This window comes from Paroedura picta, chromosome 7 (genome assembly GCF_049243985.1).
Source record: "Paroedura picta isolate Pp20150507F chromosome 7, Ppicta_v3.0, whole genome shotgun sequence".
NCBI lineage: Eukaryota > Metazoa > Chordata > Lepidosauria > Squamata > Gekkonidae > Paroedura > Paroedura picta.
The window spans coordinates 28,553,868-28,574,055 of record NC_135375.1 but is presented as its reverse complement, the minus strand read 5'-3'; the positions used below and the strand labels follow the sequence as shown (position 1 = coordinate 28,574,055).

At 43.1% G+C, this 20,188-nt stretch overlaps 1 protein-coding gene across 1 annotated transcript in view; it reads left to right on the top strand.

Annotated features, from left to right (window-relative positions):
* ELOVL7 (ELOVL fatty acid elongase 7) overlaps positions 1-20,188 on the top strand; it is a 56,634-nt gene that overhangs the window by 29,684 nt on the left and 6,762 nt on the right. The window contains exons 2-6 of the mRNA XM_077347198.1: positions 2,278-2,374; positions 14,206-14,396; positions 16,753-16,833; positions 17,579-17,635; positions 18,859-18,964. Of these exons, the coding sequence (XP_077203313.1) occupies positions 2,311-2,374; positions 14,206-14,396; positions 16,753-16,833; positions 17,579-17,635; positions 18,859-18,964 (499 nt within the window). The 5' untranslated portion in view covers positions 2,278-2,310. The remainder of the gene's footprint in view (positions 1-2,277; positions 2,375-14,205; positions 14,397-16,752; positions 16,834-17,578; positions 17,636-18,858; positions 18,965-20,188) is intronic.

Below are 20,188 nucleotides of genomic sequence, written 5' to 3'. Positions count from 1 at the left end.
GTACGAAGACATCATAGAAATGTATCCTTCTGATAGATTTTGAAAAGCTGGTGTGTCCAATGCCTATGAATTCATAACATCACATTCCAGAGATTTCATTAAAGGAAACTGAAGCTAGTTAACAGCAGTGGTGATCTGTTTGCCTTTGTATAACATAGCCATGTACAACTTGGGCATGGAACGTACTTTGCTTACCAGTTCGCTAAAGGGCTGTTGTTGCAACTACTCCTGAAGAGCTTGTTTAAAAGTGCAAAAAAAGATGCTTGAGCCAATGTTTACTGTTAAGTACTTATTGATCCATCTAAAAAGAGTTGTTTTTTTTAGCTACTGCTTTTCACTGTCCAAAGGAGTCTCAAAGTGGCCTACAATTGCCTTCCCTTCCCTTTCCCCACAGCAGACACCCTGTGAGGTAGGTGAGGCTGAGAGAGCCCTGATATTACTGCTCAGTCAGAACAGCTTTATCAGTGCTGTGGTGAGCCCAAGGTCATCCAGCTGGTTGCATGTGGGGAAGGACTGGGGAATCAAACCTGCTGGTTTGCCAGATTAGAGGTTGCTGCTCTCAGCCACTACGCCAAGCTGGCTTTTGGAGTGTAGAGTTAAAGAGTATAGAGTTAAGAACTGTATTTGCAAATGTTTGATGCGTTACAACAAAACAGCTGAATCAGGAAAACAATTGAATGGATGCAAATTTCTACACAACAGTCATGGGTGGTCTTCCATGGTTTTAAATCTTTTTTTCAAGATGCTATTCTGTTTGTAAATCTTACATATACAGAAACTGGTGATGAGAATAGGCTATTATCGTAATCTTGTAGGCTGATTGATAAGTGAATCCAGGTTTTATGTGATGGCTTGATTGGACAGCAAAATTGTTCATTGTATATATTGCTTGTTTCTATTTCAGTCAAGTCTATGGAGATAACTGCCATTCCCCCTTCTCCCAAGGGGAGGTGAGCATGTCATACTTTGACCCTAAAGCTTGGCCCGATTCTTAGTATGTGAGGGAAGCAACAAGTTGGCTGGCTTGCACAATATATTTGCTGTTCCAAAGAAGTATCATACCTTGAAGTTCTGCATATAGAAAGAGATGCTTACTGTTTAGGAACAGGCAAACTTGGAAGGTCACTGGCAGATTTTGCAGTAGAATATAGGTTTGGTCCTGCCATACTCTGCTGGGGGAAATGCTGGCTATGGGGCCAGGATGCTGGTGTACTGAAGATTTTTCCCTGAATCTGCATCTGAAATCCATCAAATAGGTAGCATTCCAAACGTAGGGATATTCTCATGGGTGTTCATAAACACGGTTTGATGTACATTCTAGGAGCCATGTAGGTCCAGGGCTGAGCTATATATGTGCTTGCAGCATGCACTGTTGGCCATTATTCAGAAATGGTAGGCAGGTGGGTGTGGGAGCTTTGTATTCACATACACCACCTGGCCTAGTGAGAGAACTGGAGAGAGGGGCTAGGATCAATGTCATGAGTTTTGCTTGCATTACAAGTTGCTTGCTTGGCCAACATGACCAGGGCAGCTCAACCTAGGAGTACTCACATTACATTCTTGACACCAAAAGGACAGATTAATAATTTATGGGAAGTACTATAAACTAAGAATTAGTTGAATGGGCTGACCAACCATCCTAGGAATTTGTACCATAATCAAAGGTTTTCCAGGTTGCATGCCACTTGCATTATAGTGACACGTGCATGGTTGAGCTCATGTATTGCTTACTCTTGGCACTGTGGCTGGTGGCTAGAAGTAGTGAAGAAACTGGGATGAGTATATAGAGAAAGAAGACGTTGAGTGCTAATTTACACTTCGTTTTGATACTTTTAAGCTGACTTCCTCTTTAAGAAGTGTATTTAGTATCTTTGTCAGAAAAGTATACATTGCAAACCACTAAGTAACTAATTAAGGCTGAAACCCTTCTGGTTTTATCACTTCAAGGGATGGAAATAGAATTTGTGTGTAAACAAATATCACCACTGTGGCATTTCTGGTGTGAATGCTACTTGATTATTAGGCTGGTTGTCACTTAATGAAAAGCTATATCTTGAAAACGTTGACTGCAAAGCAGACCCTTCTCAGCTAATGCTTTTAGGATCACAATAATTAAGGTCTGTCTGCAGACATGATAGTATAATCTGGTTACATTGCACAAGTAGGGTGCTAAAGGTAGTTTCCCACCCTCTCATTGATCTAAGCACTTCCCTAATGGTTCACCTCTGGTTCATTGTTCTGCACGTATACTAAATATTTCTCATTCTTTTTCACCAGGAGAATTGGTAAATCCAGCTTATCTCAGTGAAGATGGCATTGGGCAATCTTACATCGAAGGCTGTGTCACTTTATGATGAATGGATTAAAAATGCTGGTGAGTCTTGATCCTGATATTCATGTAGACTATATAAAATGGAAAAAAAGTATTCATTTATTTTAGTACATTTTTGTTCTTTCTTCCCGTGAAGGCAGCTCATAGGTTCTCAGATCTGTGTTTAATCCTATGTGGTAGGTTAAACAGAAGGACAGGCCTAAGGTTGAGGCAGACTTTCTCAACTTTTGTACTATGGAGAAACTCCTGAAACATTGGCTATTTTGGGAGGGGGAGGGAGCTCAACATGGCCATATATGGGCATATCACCCAATAAATGTTTAACAAAATTTAAAAATGTATTAAAAAAATCTCACCCATTCCGGAAATCCTTCCAGGGCCATCAAGAAACCCTGGTTGAAAGAGGCTGCAATAAGGGATTGAAATGCCCTTGGGAGAGGCATAGGCATAATGAAATCCTTCACAGGACAGGAATTTGGAAGACATTATTACATTACAAGTACTGTCTGCTTTGAAAAAAGTATATATGCTGTGATGGAACAGGCCTAGTTTAATACTGCAAGCTCTATTCCACCTTGCTCACCCCCTTAATGGCTGGTTGCCAACTCCTTAAAGGGCTGCAAAAGCATCTCTCTGGGTAACCACTACCACCACCTGATCATTGTACAGAGCAGCCTGCTGGAAGAATTAAGTCTCCCAGCTCCCCTGTTCAACGCCGAGGCCTCGTCTATGTGTCTCTCACAGTCTAGCACATGATCACCACAAGGATAATTTAATGCAGGGTACACCCTGAAGGAGTCGCTGCTTGCTATTGCATCCGAGAATCCGGGGATTCCCCGTGCTCTGGACTAGTGTTTCCGATATGGGGAAGCACTACATGTATCAAAACTACTGTCAACTTCAAATTTATAAAGTATTTATTAGCAGAACAATGTCTAAAAGCATATCTTTTGCTCCAGTATGCACTGTGCTAAAGAGTCCAAAAGAAATTGGGTAAAATGTGATCCTTCAGTCCCTCTACTAAAACATACCTTATCTGATGTTCAAAATAGAGTAGGTGCCTTATTTACGAAGTTACAAAAGTTCTAGAATTTCCTGTCACCACATAGCTTGATGCAGTTCCTCAGTGGACCATATGGCTGATGTTGGCCTACCTGAGCTTCCTGGCCAGAGACCTCTTCTTGCCTGAGGGTCACCACTCAAGGAGACCCCCCTGCAGTTCAAGGGGATTAAAATCACTTTCTGTGTCCCACTCACACTGGAGGCATTCTGGGAAGAAGATGCTCTTCTCCCCCCCACTCCCTCCAGAGGTAGCTCCTTTGTGTCCTAGGCTAGATCGATTAGTACTTGAAGGAAGGTGAGCAAGCTAATGTTGTCTCCTCTTCTTGCCAAAGTTCAGAGAAAATAAACAACTGCTTTGTTTTGAAACTTGCCCCAAAAGAGAGGAGGCATTTTGCCATATATGCAGACTTTGAGACAATGTCTGTAGTGTTAAGAGCTAGGTTAGATCACACCAGAAGGTACATCTAGCAACCAAAGTGACATCCATAGAAGACAGCCTGCCTGTGGGCCTGATCCGGAAGCTTCAACTGGTACAGAATGCAGCTGCTAGGGTCCTCACAAGTACATCTTGGAGGGCCCATATCCAGCCAGTGCTGAGGCAACTGCACTGGTTGCCGGTTATTTTCCGGATCCGGTTCAAGGTTTTGGTTCTGACCTTGGCCTTACGCGGTCTGGGCTCAGCGTACCTGAGGCCCAGCCTGTCGTCCTATGCCCCCCGCAGGGTCTTATACTTGGCGGGTTCAAACTTATTGGTCATTCCCGGCCCCAGAGAAGCACACCTGGCCTTTACCAGGGCCAGGGCCTTTTCAGTCCTGGCCCCGACCTGGTGGAATGAGCTCCCGGAAGAGCTGCAGGCCTTGCGGGAGCTTACAGCACTCTGCAGGGCCTGTAAAACGGAGCTCTTCCTCCAGGTTGCTGGATGAGGCTGGGCCGCAAGGAAGATCTGGCCCCCTTATAGCAATGTGGCAGCAGTAGCAAAATGTAATCTCTCTTTTCCATCACCCCCCACCCTTTAGAATGGGTTATCTGGGGTAATTTATATAGACATTATTGGAGCTTTTTCCGCATCTGTTTTATTGTTTTATTTTGTGCATTGGGGTTTTATGGATTTTACTGTATGGTTTTATTGGGGGTTTTATGCTGTAACTTGCCTCGAGCCTCCGGGGAGAGGCAAGCAACAAGTCTAATAAATAATAATAAGAAGCTAAAGACGCTATATTTACAATTAACTCCAGGTATTGTTTAGCCATTATGTATGTGGAGAAATAATCTTGTTTGTTCTGAATTGCCTGCTGAACAGTATCATTGGGCAATAAAGTACTAATGTTATGCAGGGAGGGCAATTGGATGTGGGGCTCAGTCTAAGGTGAATGAAATTGCAGGGGCTGAAGGGACTTATGCACAAGACAAGAACAAAATGCCTCTCAAATGACGATACATTCTTCCAAAGCATTTAACTAAATTGGGGAAAAATGCTTCCTGTTCACTGTATGTGAGCAGTTGGCATAATGAGTGCCTTATGCAAATAATTTGAAAATTGCCGAGTTAAGCACCTGAAGAAAAGGCAAGGAAAGAGTGTGTATGGCACACATTTTATGTTTGAAAATGCTGAGTTTCCCTTATGAAAAGATCTAGCTATGTAGAGGAATCATGGAAATTTGACCTATCTTTGGAAATACTTTTTAGATTAGATTTTGAATGGGCTTTACATGGTTAATCACCTATGCAATTATCATTTGTTAAAAGACCCCTACCTCAAGGGGTCTCAAAGTGGCTTACAATCGCCTTCCCTTTCCTCTCCCCACAACAGACACCCTGTGAGGGAGGTGAGGCTGAGAGAGTCCTGATATCACTGCTCAGTCAGAACAGCTTTATCAGTGCTGTGGTGAGCCCAAGGTCACCTAACTTGGCTGCATGTGGGGGAGCGGGAAATCAAAATATTTTATAATTGGTGGTATACTAATGCTTGCCAAAATGGCTGCATGCCTACATACCCAATCACTTTCTCCTTTTCCAATACGAGAGAAGTGACGTTAGCCTGCTCTTGATAAGTTTAGAGCTGACACAGTGGCTGATGAGAGTATGTGTTACATGCTGATTTTTCACCCTTCCATTATACTGGAGAGGAATGGCCTGTGACGTAATGTTCCTACTCTTCAAAAGAATCCTGACAATGAACTTCTTTGGTATTCAAGGAGAGGGATGCCTAGCCTTGCTTCTGACATTTTAACTTTTTTCATTCAGGGAACATTTTACATAAGAGAAGCAGCTGATTAAATCGTATTCCTGATCTGTATTAGTAAGAGGTAGAGATAGATTGTATGTCTTTTAAAAATACATAGAGAAAGGTTTAAGACTGGCAAATCTGTTTGCACAAAACTGAATCTTGAAGGATATGGCTCAATCAATTCGAAAAGGGGAGCTTTTCCAGTTATGGGAAGTAGTTTGGTGAATGAGCTAGTAGGTATTGGGGGTGGGGGAGAAGAGGGAACTGATATCAGACTAGCAAGAGAATGAAGTAAGATTGCAGAAGGGAAACATACTGTCAAGGTAGAGGTTGAAAATGCGAAAAGCAACCAGGAAAGTGCTGAAGTATAAAGGATGAGGCAGAGAGGTTTAGCAAGCATTCTGGATGGATGCTATAAATTGGTATGAGGGTCCCAGTTCTTTTCTTACTTGTAGTCTTGAATGCCAGACTTCTGTTTCTCCTGTCTCATAGGTCCTGGCTTTGATGAATCACTTTTCAACCCATTTGATAGGGGCTTCCTTGAATTACTGTGATGTTGACCTCATTAATTCACAGAGTGCCCATCCTTTTCCCTACAAAGCTTGGAGGCTCAAAGCCCTTTGCATCAGAGGAAGGGGTCTCTTCTATGGGAAGAATGTGCTTCTGCTATTGGAGCACAACTGTGAGAGCTTCTTGGCAATGGAGAAATGTTCCTTCTGCTTAAGGAAAGCATGTTCACTAGTGGAATGGATCCATCAGAGCTGGCTTTTTACTCTCTGTGTGCTTAATATCAATTTTTCCTGGTTTTAATGATGTCCATTATGGCTGTTGCCACAATACTGTAAGCAGTTCTAAAATCTTCTTTCCTACTCTTGACCTCCAGTCCTTTGTGTTAGGGATATAGGAAGAATTTGGACAGGGAGAGAAGTGATAGGAACAACCATCCTTGTTTCCAAAAGAGAAAGATTTGAGGTTTTGCTCATAATGGGAAGAATTGTGATAATTAGTCCAAACAGTTGCTATGAAAACAGGCTTAAAAAATCTAGAAAAAATAGGAGACGGTATCATCATATAATCCATGCTTTCATTGTGTCATTGGGAAGTCTGCACACCCATGTTTATCACTCAAACTGCATCAGTGCCTAGGGAATTGGAAGTGTAACTTGGCCTTTGCGGGTCAAGTGTCAGAAGCAAAGCTTCCACCAGTTAGGGGAGGGACCGTGGCTCAGTGGCAGAGCATCTGTTCGGCATGCTGGGAGGCGCCAGATTCAATCCACAGCATATCCAGTTCAAAGGATCAGATAGGAGATTATGTGGAACTAGGAAAAGAGCCCATTGTAACCCAAATACAATGGGCGCTAGAATGGAAAGGACAGGGCAGCAGGGAGGAAGGAAGCAAACCTTAAAGGAGCTGTTGTAGAGGGCGGGCGGCGGCAGCGAGCGGCAAGGGACTCCGATTGTCATTCCGGCGGCAAGGGACCACTCGCGAGCCCCCCCCATCGCTGCAGCCTCGCCGCCGCCATTCCTTCGTACGCTGGCACCAGCCGCCGCCCTCCGACTTGAGCTGGCCCAGCACCAGCGCCTGCTTCCGCCCACTGCACAGCGAGAATACTTTCGCCGTCCTGTCCTGGAGCACCGACGATGCGCCCCCCGCCCACACGCCGCCCAAACCTCGGCCGCACGAACTGAAGGACCTGCGCCGAGGCCGCTGCCTGCCTCCTGCCCTCCGAGCCCGCAAGCTCCTTACCGGCCGCTGCGCGTTCCTTCCTGACGTTCAGGCAACAGGTACGCCGCGGTCCGCTGCTGCGACCACTTCACGGGCCGCTCACTGTCCCGGCTCCCATCCATCTCTGTGGCGCCACAGGACTCCAACGCTCCGCTAGTGCGGGCGGCGGCGGGTGGCGGCCGGCCATTTTTGAAGCTTCTTGCCTTGAAGCGTCTTCGTCCAGCGGGCGGCCATTTTTGAAGCGTCTTCGTTCAGCGGGCGGCCATTTTTGAAGCGTCTTGCCAGGAAGCGTCTTCGTCCTGCGGGCAGCTGCCGGGAACTCCGTAGCCAGCGGCCTGACGCGGCGGGAGGCGCTTTGCGCCTCCGGCCGCTGCTGGCCGCCGGGCAGGGAGCACCCGCCAGCCGCGCATAGCGCGGCTGGCGGGTGCTCCCTGGCCGGCTGCCTGACGTCTCGGGAGGCGCTTCGCGCCTCCCGAGGCGTCAGGCAGCCGGCCAAGGAGCAACTGCGAGCCGCGCTGTGCGCGGCTCGCAGTTGCTCCCTGGTCGGCGGCCTGACGCCTCGGGAGGCGCGAAGCGCCTCCCGAGGCGTCAGGCCGCTGGCCAAGGAGGAACTGCGAGCCGCGCTGTGCGCGGCTCGCAGTTCCTCCGGCAAGGAATCGAAGGGACCAATCGGCAGGCGCTTCGCGCCTGCCGATTGGTCCCTCCGATAGTCTCTCCGGGGGAAGGGGCCAATCGGCACCCTTCCTCATCCCGGACACAGCCCGCCTTCCACGGGCTTACAGCTTTATTTAGTCCGTGGCGCCCGCGGCGCCACGGGCGGTGTACAGATAATTTGGCCTGAGACCCTGGACAGCCATTGTCAGTCTGAGCAGACAGTAGTGACTTTGATGAACCAAGGGTCTGATACAGTATAGGGCAACTTTATGTGTATTTACTGAGTTGCCTTGTGTTATTAGAAACAGCATGCCTTCAGTTTGAGGAGTCTGTAGAGTTAGCAAGGAACACTGGGATCCAGTCACTATCCTAAGCCGGGTCTGTGGGTGACTATTGCTGACAAATATTTTTCTGGTTCACTCATACTTTGGGACAATTGCTAAGCATGTTTGGGTGTGTGCATATATTTTGGATGAATGAGCTACATCCCTCCCATTTTTCAATCACTGAAAGATCACTGCAGACGTTTTGATTTACTTGTTTGGTTTCACTGCAGACGTTTTGATTTACTTGTTTGTAATCCTTTGATTTAATTTGTGTTAAATTGAGTTTGTAAGCTGCCTAGAAGGTGATTGAAGTAGAAAAGAATATAAACGTTAGAAGCAAAACACCTTCAACACAACCCACGAGCGATGAAATAAACCTTGTATTCAGAGTAGTTCTAGAAATGCTGTTTGCAGCATAACGCACAAAGCAGGTGCTGTTGCTGATTGATGAATTGTGCAACCCTACATTTCTCACTGTATTTAATAGGACATGGTGTGATTAAAGGGGTTTGGTCTAGTGAGAAGGCTGAGGAGCATACACCACAGAAGCTGGCCAAATTCTACTTCAATGGATTAGCCCATTTATGTATATAAAAGACACAAATCTTAATATACAAGGACATAGGGACAGCAAGATATAAAAAGCTCCCAAAGGGAAGTGGACTAAATGCAACAAATGGAGCTCCAAATCAGTGTTAGGAAACAGTCATAGGAGGTTTCATTGCAGTATGAAATGGGGGAAAGCTGGCTGGTAAGCGGCATGCCAACATCCTAATTGCCCCCTCCTCCAGTTATTTGAAATTGGGGCTTTGCAAGTTACTAATACAGTATTGCAAGTTACTAATACAGTCTTGGCCTACAGTCCTGTGTCCAGTTATATATTCTTGGCCTTAATAGAATAACAGGGCATAACCAGACTGTTGGCTTTCAATCTGTGTCCTAGGAAACGCTGCCATTCCTCATTTCAAAGGCAGGTGATGGCATCTAACATCGAAGAAAGGGGAGACAATTGTTTGTATCATTTTGTCCTGTCTACTCTTCCCACTCTGCCAGGAAGAGCCCAAAGCTGTGGCCATTCCCATATATCTGCCTGACTAAAAGTCTGTCCATCTGGTGCTACCTGGCTAAGCAGCACAGTTCTGAAGTGTGGGCTATGGGCCATAGTTTTCAAAGCACAGTAGCTAGAGGAAGAAGAGCCAAGAAAGGACATTTTGGCATTATTGCCTCCATAAGTGACCACAGCTTTCTTTCCCAGTGGCACATATGTAAAGGTTCAGAGACCAAGGGATCTTTCTAGGTAGAAAGAGTTCCCTGAAGGTAAGAAGGAAAGCTGTTATTCTAATGCAGGGGTAGTCAAACTGCGGCCCTCCAGTTGTCCATGGACTACAATTCCCATGAGCTCATGGGAATTGTAGTCCATGGGCATCTAGAGGGCTGCAGTTTGACTACCCCTGTTCTAATGTAAGGCTTTTAAATATAGTTCCCACAGGAAAATACAGACCTGTTTTTTTCAGACTGCTTCCTGCAGATGTGATTCTTGGCTACATCATACTTTCAGGAAGATAGTAGGAACATAATTATCAAGGTTTTTCCATTTCTTATTCTGGTTACCTTGTGAGTGCAAGTCAGTGTGCAGGATCTTGGGGAGCTGAGAAATAAGCGAAGCTAACATGAGTGGGTGGAAAGGGTGGCGATATTAAGTCTTCAGTTGGGCGAGAAAACCTTGCTTAGGGAGTTCTGCCTAAACTTGTTTTCACCTGCAACTGATGAATGATTTTGTTTTTCTCACCTTCCGTTCTGAAAGTCTTGTGTGGAAATCTCTGCCTTCACATATTCACTTGGTGCCGCTCTCGCTCTTTTTGCTTTTCCCATCTTATTTCTGGTATTTATTATTATCATGCTCATTTATAGCTCACTTTCTCATTGAGACTCAGGGAGGCTTACAAGCAAGGAGGGCCTCCAGTAGATAACGCAGCAGGGGGTAGGATTACAGAACAGGAAAACAATGCAAAAGAAAAACTGCTATAATAAAGAAAAAACATGCCATAATGAAGAAAGGATATTGGGCATTGCAGTAAAAAAAAATGGTAGCGGGCAGTAGAATAAAAAAGTTTATGTACAATAAACACTGCAATAGAGTGTATGCCCTCTTGTTGGCCATCCAGAGAAACTGGCCGGCCACTGTGTGAGACAGTATTCCAAACTAGACGTCTCCTGTTCTGTTACATCAGTCGAATCCCACTGCCTCAAATAGGTCTCTTGAAAGGCAACATATAAATTATCTGAATAAAATATTTGTCCCTTCCTACTCATACTAATTATTATATACACTTTTTTTTTTTTGCTTTTGTGGTCTCACTTAGGTAACACAATGTTTTCATTTTTGTCTCATATCTTTTAGATTGTGAACTGGGTCTGGGTCACTTCTGTGCAGCACCTAATGGATGTATTATGTGCCAACATCAATAATAATTTTTAAGGATAGAAGAACATAATACAGTTATTATGAACAGAAAAAAAAGACTGGTACTACCCACACTTAAAAAAAAACATAAAGGCGTTTCAAACTTCCACAATTATATTTGAGTTCTTTGTAATCCATAGTTCTGAATTTAAATGTGGAAACTGTGGGTTCAGTTACTGAATTTACTAAAAAGAAAGAGAACTTCCCTTAGAACATCATTTTCAAAAGATTTTTATGATTGGGATTAACTAACTTGTATGGAGATTTAAGGTGTTTTGATGGAATCTTGTGTGTGTTAGAGGGGGGAATATAGCCTTGTAATTTGGGGAAATATAGGGCATGTGGCACTGAGGTATCCATGAATGGATTTCCCAACATGGAGTTTAGGGTCCAAAAACAGTTATTTAGAGCAGGGGTAGTCAACCTGGTCCTCCAGATGTCCATGGACTACAATTCCCATGAGCCCCTGCCTGCAAATGCTGGCAGGGGCTCCTGGGAATTGTAGTCCATGGACATCTGGAGGACCACAGGTGTGACTACCCCTGATTTAGAGGGGGTAATATTATGGACTGGGGACACAGTGATGGAGAGAATGATGGCTGTTACCTCTCACAACATTTCCCCAATCAGAACTGTTCCTGGGTTACTTTTTGCCCTTTTATATACTGCCGTTCTGCCCAAATAGGGTTCCCAAGGTTGCAAGGATTAAAACATTTCAACACTGAAGCAGAAGTTTTAAAAAGTATATCTAAAATAAACAATTCAGAAAAAAAAGATAAAAACATCGATTACAGTAAGGGAGGATGGCCGATAACAATGATTGGGAAGGGGGTACACCAAACAAAAATTAAGTCTTTGCCCACTAGTGGGAGATAGAGAATCTCTTTGGAGAGGTAGTTCCAAAGTTTTGGCACCATGACGAAGACTCTTTCTCTGGTTGCTACCCATCTAGCTTCAGATGGCAAGGGAACCTGAAGCAGGGCTTCCAAAGATGAATGGAGTAAACAGGTAGGTTCCTATGCGACGGTCCTTCAGGTATTCTGGGCCTAGAAGCAAATTGGGAGCCACTGGAATGATATAGTCTCTACAACCCACTCCAATCAGCATTTAATTACCACATTCTGTGCTAAATGTAGCTTCAGGACAGTCCTCAAAGGCAGCCGTACATGAGTACATTGCTGTAATATAATCTAGGGTCATTTCTGCATGGAGGGTAAAACGTGAGTGGCTTCCTGCTTACCGACTCAGGATAGTAAATCTTGCATTTGCAGCCCTTCTCACGGGGAGACCTCTCTCCCGTTTTCCCTCTGCCCCGTTGCAGCTTTCTGCCTCCTGACATGGCTGCAAGGGAAAGCAACACAAACTTCTCCCTCCACTCCATGGCTTGCAAATCACAGCAAGCCACCAATCACGACACAGCAGTTCTCTCATGGACTGAAACTTTCTTCCCCCCTGATGAAAAAAAAAAATTAAAGGCACTTCTGCATTGCTGTGTTGTAGTGCCACAACACAGATGTATTTTAATAGAAATCAATATAGCCCTGTTGCTGTACTGGAGAAACACCAGAATGATACAGCATTCCCTCCCCTTCTTGGGATTCACATTCTTGGGACTTTATTTCTGTCTGGGTGGATTTCTGAGACCCTGAACATGATAACTAGAGCCCAAAAGGACATCTTTTTTTTCTTTTTTCTTTTTGCTAATGGTTGGCTTTAAAACAAGGTGTTCAAACCTCTGTATGATCAGAAGAAGGCAGCCAGGTGACCTGCCCCCCCTTCCCCAGGTCATTTCCCACCTCCAGAAAAGACAAATGAGGCTGTTTTTGCCTGCCCCAGTTCTTAGAAGGTTGGACAGGTAACTGAAAGCCAAAAAGACATTTTGTGCTAAGGTGGGCTTTAAAACAAGTGCTCAGACCCCTGTATGATTGGGATAAAGCCGCCAGATCACCCTCCCCCTTCCCAGCTCATTCCCCTCCTCCAGAAAACTGGTTGTGTTTTGCCTGCCTGATCCCAAAAAGACCATGGACACTTGAACAAAAAGGTTTTATTCCACCTTTGACAATGTAGGTTTGCGGTCATGCTGCAACATGGACCATGCCGTTAAAAAACAACAACAATATTCTGAGCAGGAAATAGAGAGGGGAGTGTGGGTGCTAGGGAGGGACAAAGCTGCTGAGAGTATCGCGCATTTCCACTTCCATATGATCTTATCCCTGATTGCTCCCTGGATGCTCACCGGTGGTTTGCGCAATTTAGGGTGGTAAATCCAGTTTTCTGTATTCCCAAAATCATGAGTTAAAAATGGCCAAATTGTGACCCAGCTACTGGACAGCTTTGAAATGTTGGCAACATCATGTGGAGGGGGCTATATATGCCAGCAACATGCGGAAGCTGTCCAGGCCCATTTTTATTGTGCGGAAATGGTCCAAATGTTACCAGGACATGCAACTCTGAAACCTCTCTAGTTCTGTATATGTTTTCCCTTGCTGGGGCTTAAAGTGATCTGGGAGATTCAGTTTCAGTCAGGAGCATTTCACTCTATCTATATGACCTGAAAAATGACACAACATGGGATCAGCTAAATCTAGGCAACCCACAGAATAATGTTATAAGCGATTGCTAAATGTGCTACCATGGTATTACAAATGCATGGAACTGAATACAACCTGTCTAGTAATTTTAGAATTCTTAGACAACTTGTTTCAAGACTCCTTGAAATAGTGCAAGAAATGGAAAATCAATCCTATAGTAGAAAATTGGGAAGGGTATGCTCTCCAGGACTGACATGTTTTTTTAAAGTCTTCACTATGCATCAAATAGATTGGAACAGGGCATGTAGTTTCATGACAGTTGAGAAAAGCTGTATTTAGGTCACAGAGAATGTTCAATAACTGTTTTTTTTTAACCAGTATCCTTCAGAGACCCAAAATCAGGGTGTAGGAACTGCAAATCTTGACTCAGGATACTCCACAATCCTCCATATGTTCTTCCTTACATTTAGTTATTGGTAATATCTGCTCACTAGGTTTAGAGCTGAAAAAGGAGCATTCTTCATTGTCTCTCCTAAACTTCCAGCAGCAATCTGTGGGACCTGTGATTTGAGTGACTTTCAGACTACCTAGAAAACCTATTTGTTACAGACCATCAGAAGTTTACAAGTGCATTCCAATTACGGATAATTATAATTGCTTTTAGTTTATTTTGACTGTTTTTATTGGTTATTGCATTTTGTACTTTTATCAGATTCTAGATTTTATTATTGCTGAAAAGTAGGTTATAAGTTCCCTAAGTGAATGCACCTATACGTTTAGTGAATTACGACCTTATTGAAACATGCCATCCATTTTAGGGGGAAAATACACTTCATAGTTGAGAACTGGTAAGCACTAAAATCAGCTTTTCCCTCTCTTCTAGATCCAAGAGTTGAAGATTACCCACTTATGGCCTCACCGTTTCCACAGACAATTATTATTGCAGCCTACATTTATTTTGTCACTAATTTGGGACCGAAGTTCATGGAGAATAGGAAACCTTTTGAACTGAGACAGCTCATGGTTATCTACAATTTTGGTGTAGTGGCTCTTTCAGTTTATCTGACTTATGAAGTAAGTACTGTATAGGAGTAGTGATGATTCATTTCACTTGTCTGGAAGAAATGACATTTCTTAACAGAGGCTGGAACTGGTGGCTGAATTGCAGCAACTCATGGATCAGCTGTGAGGAGAAAGGAGCCCATTCCAAACTTGGGGAAGGAAACAGAAGAGCAAAAACCTTACCTTCCAGCAACCTTCATGCTATGGCAGCAACTCCTTTTGGCATTGCAGTGTTACATTCTACAGTTTTGCTTATTAAAATGTTCTTAATGCTAATAATCCATTCAAAATTGGGAGGCTTTGCTTTTGTTGGCTCACCGTTTCTGCCTTTCATTGCCAAATTGGCAGCATTTCTAATAAAGGAATTTACAACCTCGTTGAGCTAGGGTGTGAATTTTGTAATTAAACTAGTATTGCTGGGCTTAGGTATAGGTTTTGATTACCCTGTGAAAATGCTCAGAGGTTGAAAGGCAAGGTTCGCTCTCATACAGTGAAATTTGAAAAGCATTTTATGAATATTTTTCAAAGGCTTAATTTTTGTTGGGAGGTATGTGCTTAAAGTGATGGTACTTCATATATACCATCACTTGTTATATTAGAATATTGGTCTTGATCAAATACGTCTTCTGATTTCTAGGTGGCATTGCAAATAAGTCTATAAGCTTTACAAGCCAGATTGCTTGTCTGTACATAACTGTTAATAACTTTGTGCTGTGTACAGCCTGAAGGAAGTAAGACGAATTCCACATTTAGTGTACGTGAAACTCCCTAACTAATTGTACAGAGGCAATCCCTGCTTGTCACTTGAGGGGGTAGCTCTTTCCTACCTGTCACTACAGGAATGTGAATAACACCCCATCCAGAAAATGTCTCTTCTCAACACTTCCCGTCACTTATTGTTGGACTACGTCCTATGGGGAGATGCAACATGTACAAATCTGCACAGTGTTCAGTTCAGCTTATTATGGCTATCTAGCCAGTTTAAAAAATACATTAAAATTTGTTTACCACACTATAAATAAATTTCAAATAATTATAATCCAATAACCAAATGTTAAACAGAGGGGAAATAATCCTGAAAATGACTCAAGAAAAAGACAAAACCTTTATTGTTTAATTTATATAATTGCCCCTCTTGGACTGCTGTCTTGGGGTGATAAACAATAATATGTCTTACAAACATTCCAACAGGAATAAACATGAAAACAAAATGGCATAAATTATAGATAAAAGCAGTGAGCACCAGTGATGAGTGATCGCTGAAGTCAGTATTACAATATAAAGATGTAAGAGTTGAGGGAGGAGGGTTGGGATTGGGGAGGGGGGAGCCCCGGATAGATGTTACAATGTAGTTCCTGATTGGTCTCATGCATAAGTCCAGCAGAAGAGGTATGTATTACAGGCCCTTAGGAACTTGGTAAGTTCCCTTAGAGCTGTGATTTTACTGGGGAGCTCGAGCCAGGGATCCTCAGTTGGTTGGAACTGCTTAAACAAAGTGCTCTTGGGGGGAACGTATTCAGAAAAGTGGTCCCTCAGATGTGCAAGGTCCAGACTGCTTAAGGCCTTGAAGGTTGGTACTGATACCTTGAAACAGAACCAAAACTCACTTAGGAGCCAATGCAGCTGCTGCAGAACACGTCTTATATGGGCTCTCTATGGTGTTCATGTGAGAACCCAGGCAGCTGTGTCTTGGAACCGGTGTAATTTCTAGAGTAGAGTTAAGGGTATGGCTGCATAGAGTGAGATGCAGTAATCAAGTCTGGAGGTGACTGTTGCATGGATCATGGTGGCTGGGTGTTCTGGGACCAGATATGGTGCTGGTACTTTGCTTGGCATAGGTGGGAAAAGGCCAGCTGTGCTACCTTTGTGACTTGAGCCTCCATTGTTAAAGAGGCATCAAAAATCACCCCCAGGGTTTTGGCCCAGGGAGGTGCTCTTCCTCATCTGGTTCCTTCTTTCCCAGCCAGAAGACCTCTGTCTTTGAAGGGCTCTGTCTAAGGCAGCTTGCTTTGAGCCATTCTGTCACTGCTTCCAAATACTAGGCCAATGCACTTGGAAGCCCCAGACTAGTTGGATAAATTAAGAGTAAAAATGGTTATTAAAAAAAAAAACCCTATGATGACCTGATGATTGGAGAATATTTGATGAAAATTAATAACAATAATAAAGTAGTTGAACGTTTAAAAACCATTTAAGAGTTTATATTTATTTGATGTGTTATCATTGATGTGATATCATGATGTGTTACCTGAGCCTTCGGGGAGGGCGGTATATAAATCTAAATAAATAAATAAAATAAAAATAAAATGCTACTGCACAATGCTCATTCTAATGTAAGACAATGTGAAATGTTTTCCTTTTCCTGCAGTTTCTCATGTCTGGTTGGGCCACAGGCTATTCATTTCGTTGTGACATTGTTGATTACTCTAGATCACCTATGGCTTTAAGGGTGAGTAGAGTGGTAAGGCAGCCAACACGCTGTCTGAAGCTCTGACCATGAGGCTGGGAGTTCGATCCCAGCAGCCGGCTCAAGGTTGACTCAGCCTTCCATCCTTCCGAGGTCGGTAAAATGAGTACCCAGCTTGCTGGGGGGTAAAACGGTAATGACTGGGGAAGGCACTGGCAAAACCATTGGGTCTGCCAAGAAAATGCTAGAGGGTGTCACCCCAAGGGTAAAAAATGACTGGGTGCTTGCACAGGGGATACCTTTACCTTTAATATAACAAAATTGTTGTGTTAAGCTGCAGTGATTTTTTTGTCATTCAAGTTTACTGTCTAAGCAGCAAGGAGCTGCAAATGCGTGTGCCTGTAATAAAAAGCACATCTCACTATGAGAGGCATGAGCCCCAGTCCAATCATCCCCTTTACACATACACAGAAAAAAAACTTTTGTCTCTTTTACAGCCCACATCAAATGCCTATCCAGCCCACTGAAACTTTAAGAGTGCTTTGTGCTATAGGTATAATCATTCAGAAAGTAAACAAAACACCTCAGTGGGCATGCAGATTTCCTTTTTTCATGCTTCCCTGGCTTGTCTTCTCTCCAATGTGAAAAATAGTATAGACTGTAAAGGAACTAAAATTACTCTTTACTTAAATTTAGTATTTTTAATGAAGTCTTTTCAGCTGTATCAAAAAAAATCCTAGTTTTAAAGGTGCTGCATTTAGACTGGAATTATTTCTATTCTCTGCAGATGGTTCGAGTCTGTTGGCTGTATTACTTTTCTAAGTTCATCGAATTGCTAGACACGGTAAGTTTGTGGTTTCAGAATTTATACATAGTGCTGTGATTGTGTTCTGTTTGCGCATTTTAATATAGAGGAAGAAACAATTGTCTGTAAGTATCAATAGATAGATACAAACCTATAACATGCCATAATTAGTCTGGGTGATAAGGTCTGAGAAAGTTCTGTGCTTTTCTAGCTTCCTGTTCCCCAAAGATTTTCATAGAACGCATAGAACGCAAAAATAGTATTGTAATATATATTTTTAAATTTCAACATAGGTACAATTTGCCAGGTGCCCCCAGAAGTCCCTTCAAAAGTGGGACGATCTGGTCACCTTACCCTGGGTTGGGCATATACGCAATGATGCTTCCCAATGATATTCTGCATGGTTGCACCACTTCTGGGGTTTCTCGAATCCTGAAGAATGTTTCTGGGGTTTCTCAATGGTAAAAAGATGAGAAAGCCTGACTTAGCCCCATATTTGCCTAGTTTTCAGGACTCTTTGAGACTTTGGTTTCTAAGACAGTAGTAAGTTGAGAGGAGGGAATGGTTATATAAGTGTGATAGTATGAACAAATCCTCCCATTTCTTCAGAAAGATTTCCCAGTAAAATAGTGGCCAGGAAAGGAAATGGTACAAGAACTCTTCCCAGACCAACCCACCTTGGGCTTCAGAATGAGGCAAGCTATACATTGAATAAATAATTATGATAATTGTGCAAAACCTGTGCCTCTTTATTAAAAGAGTGTGGTAGTGGTGGTGCTGTTGGAAATGAGGTAGAGCAAAAAAGTACCATATCATGGGTAGCCATATGCTTTGTTTTCCTCTTTGTGAAAAATTTCTAAACTGCTCACACTCCTAGGGGTGCTCTCTGGCAAACAACCTGGGAACACCTATTAACATTGCAAAAACAACTCTGGTCCTGATCTGTGCCCCCACCCAAGCTACGCCAGGTTTTAACTATGGAGGATATAAGGGGTTAAAGCCAGCCAGCCTTTTCACTTCCATCTCACCACTTATCCTCCTTACTACAGTCCTTGTCTCAGATGGCTTTAGTACATGCAGGTCCCATGATACCTGTCCTAGCTTTTTTTTGGTGGTGAAAGGGAATTCTCCCTCCATTTTTACTGGCAGAAATGTTGGCTGGATCTAACCCAAGGGTTAGTTCAGTTCTTGTGAACTGTGACACTGAATAGGCACTGAACTTTGAATACAAGTTGCACTAAGATCTGTTTAAATTTTTTCAGGTTTTCTTTATCTTGCGAAAGAAAAATGGCCAAGTTACATTCCTGCATGTCTTCCATCACTCTATCATGCCTTGGACCTGGTGGTTTGGAGTCAAATTTGCTCCAGGTAGTTCAAATAATAGGCTAATCTTAATGTGTGCTTTATAAAGAATTTGGTATGTTTAAGAGTATTTCTCACCATTTAAAAGAAAGCAGCTTTAATATACAGACTACCTTCCTAACAGTAGTGGAGAACCAAATGACACAACAGATGCATTTCAATTATGGACTGAATTAGCCTTTGTAATAAGAGAACATATCCTTGAATATGCATCTTATGCCTGAAGTATACACAGGAATAATAGTTTTCTAATGCTGTATACAAATTTTTGCAATACTTGGCATTTCAACTGAGAAAAACCTCATATTGAAAAGCACGCACACACAGGTACTGGGATGGGGGTCACAGACAGCTCCCATTCAAAACTCTACTTCCAATATATGAAGACTTAGGTTGGCTTTTTCCCTTGCAATATGGGTAGTAGTCATTGCCAGGACTAGGGGGTCAGATCCAATAGAGGTTGACATCTAAGATGCTTGAGATCTATTTTGACAGGGCAAGGTAGATTTTTATTTAGTATGGAATGTTTAGGCCGTCCCTCTCCAACAACTGTCTTGGCTCATATCATTAAAATCATGTACAAATATTCTAAAAATATATAAAACCATTTTGAAAATCCTTAATATTCCTAAAAAAGACAAACCACTCTGTTACAAAACTCCCCATAAACCTGGGGTCAAACAGGTCCAAATTAAAACTAGTTCCCAGGTTCAGATGGAGGGAATAAAGTACAGGCAGGGGGCCCAGGTGCTGGGATTGGCCTCAACCAGATGCCAGCGCCATTTTACAGGCCCTTTGGAACCTTGTCAGCCGCTCATTCCACCAGGCTGGAGTCAGGGCTGAAAAAGCCGTGGCTCTGGTCAAGGCCAGTAAGTTGAAAGTCAATGCAAAAAGTTGGCATTTGCTGAGCAAAGAGCCCTTTGGAGGACATACTCTTCAGTAGGGAATTCAATGCATCAAATGTTTTGGGAGTTTTTTTGTATGACCCTGTCAATCTTAAATGATTTTGGGAGGGTCTGGAGGGTTTCCTTCTCTTTAATTTTCCCTTCTAGGGAGTAAATATTTGTCCTAAAATATGCAGGCAGTTAGCACAAATCTATGTTAGATTTTTCTGTAAAAGGCTTAAATGGGGTCTTCTGTTCACAGCTATAATTGGAGCTAGAATACTTTTTTTGAACTCCCTCCCCACAAAAGAAGGCATGTGAAGCTTTCCTGCTTGAAGAATTCAGA